The 706-nt window shown below is 59.8% G+C and overlaps 1 protein-coding gene across 1 annotated transcript; it reads left to right on the plus strand.

Annotated features, from left to right (window-relative positions):
- The first annotated feature begins 259 nt into the window (after window positions 1-259).
- On the plus strand, window positions 260-595 carry LOC138866426 (WAS/WASL-interacting protein family member 3-like). The gene has a single exon (XM_070138973.1). The coding sequence runs from the start codon at window positions 260-262 to the stop codon at window positions 593-595; it is 336 nt and encodes a 111-aa protein (XP_069995074.1).
- The last annotated feature ends 111 nt before the right edge of the window (window positions 596-706 follow it).

A 706-nucleotide genomic window follows, 5' to 3' on the forward strand; every position in this document is an offset into this window, starting at 1 on the left:
ACATACAGATATATTTTTTCCATGTTCTTTTTGCTTGTCTTGTCCTCTCTTCGCCTTTTCTTCGGACATTAATTCATCGCGGATTATCTTGCACCTCTAATCGCCCTTCCCTTTAACGGTGCCATGCCTTTCTTACCTTCGTCTCCCACACCCACATTCCTCATCTTCCCCCACTGGTCCGCCCACGCTGCCGCCCCGCGCCCGCCTGACCGCTCCGCCCTTCCACCTCCCGCCTTCGCGCCCCGCCTCTCACCTGCCGATGACATATCGCTTTGTGTCGCCCGCGCCCCCGCCCCCCGCTCCGCCCCCCTCCCCGCCCCCACGCTCTTCGCCCACCTGCTCGTTTCAGGCCACTTTCGCAGCTCCCAGCCGCCCTCCCTCCGAGCTTCCGCCCACCTCCTGCTTGTCTCGGCCAGCTCCTCGCCCACCGACCCCACCCGTGCTCCGTGCTCTCTACGCCCTCGCACCCACGCGCACGCCCACGCGCCCACGAGGCACCCAGCTCTGCCCTCTCATTGCTTCACTCTTGATGGAGCCTTCGATGGCTGCGAGGGAACCGGTTGGGCTCGTTTCGGAATTCGTCGTAGGTGGTTAAGACTAGGCGGGGAGGGGAGACGCACTCACTCACTCACTCACTCATCAGTTTTTCACTCACTCATTCATCTGTTTTTTTCACTCACTCATGTTTTTTTTTCACTCATCAGTT

The sequence above is a fragment of the Penaeus vannamei genome, chromosome 25 (assembly GCF_042767895.1).
Source record: "Penaeus vannamei isolate JL-2024 chromosome 25, ASM4276789v1, whole genome shotgun sequence".
In the NCBI taxonomy this organism is placed as follows: Eukaryota; Metazoa; Arthropoda; class Malacostraca; order Decapoda; family Penaeidae; genus Penaeus; species Penaeus vannamei.

What these genes read in the sequence shown, in the direction of transcription:
- LOC138866426 (XM_070138973.1), top strand. Translation starts at nt 260, where the DNA reads ATGACATATCGCTTTGTGTCGCCCGCGCCCCCGCCCCCCGCTCCGCCC.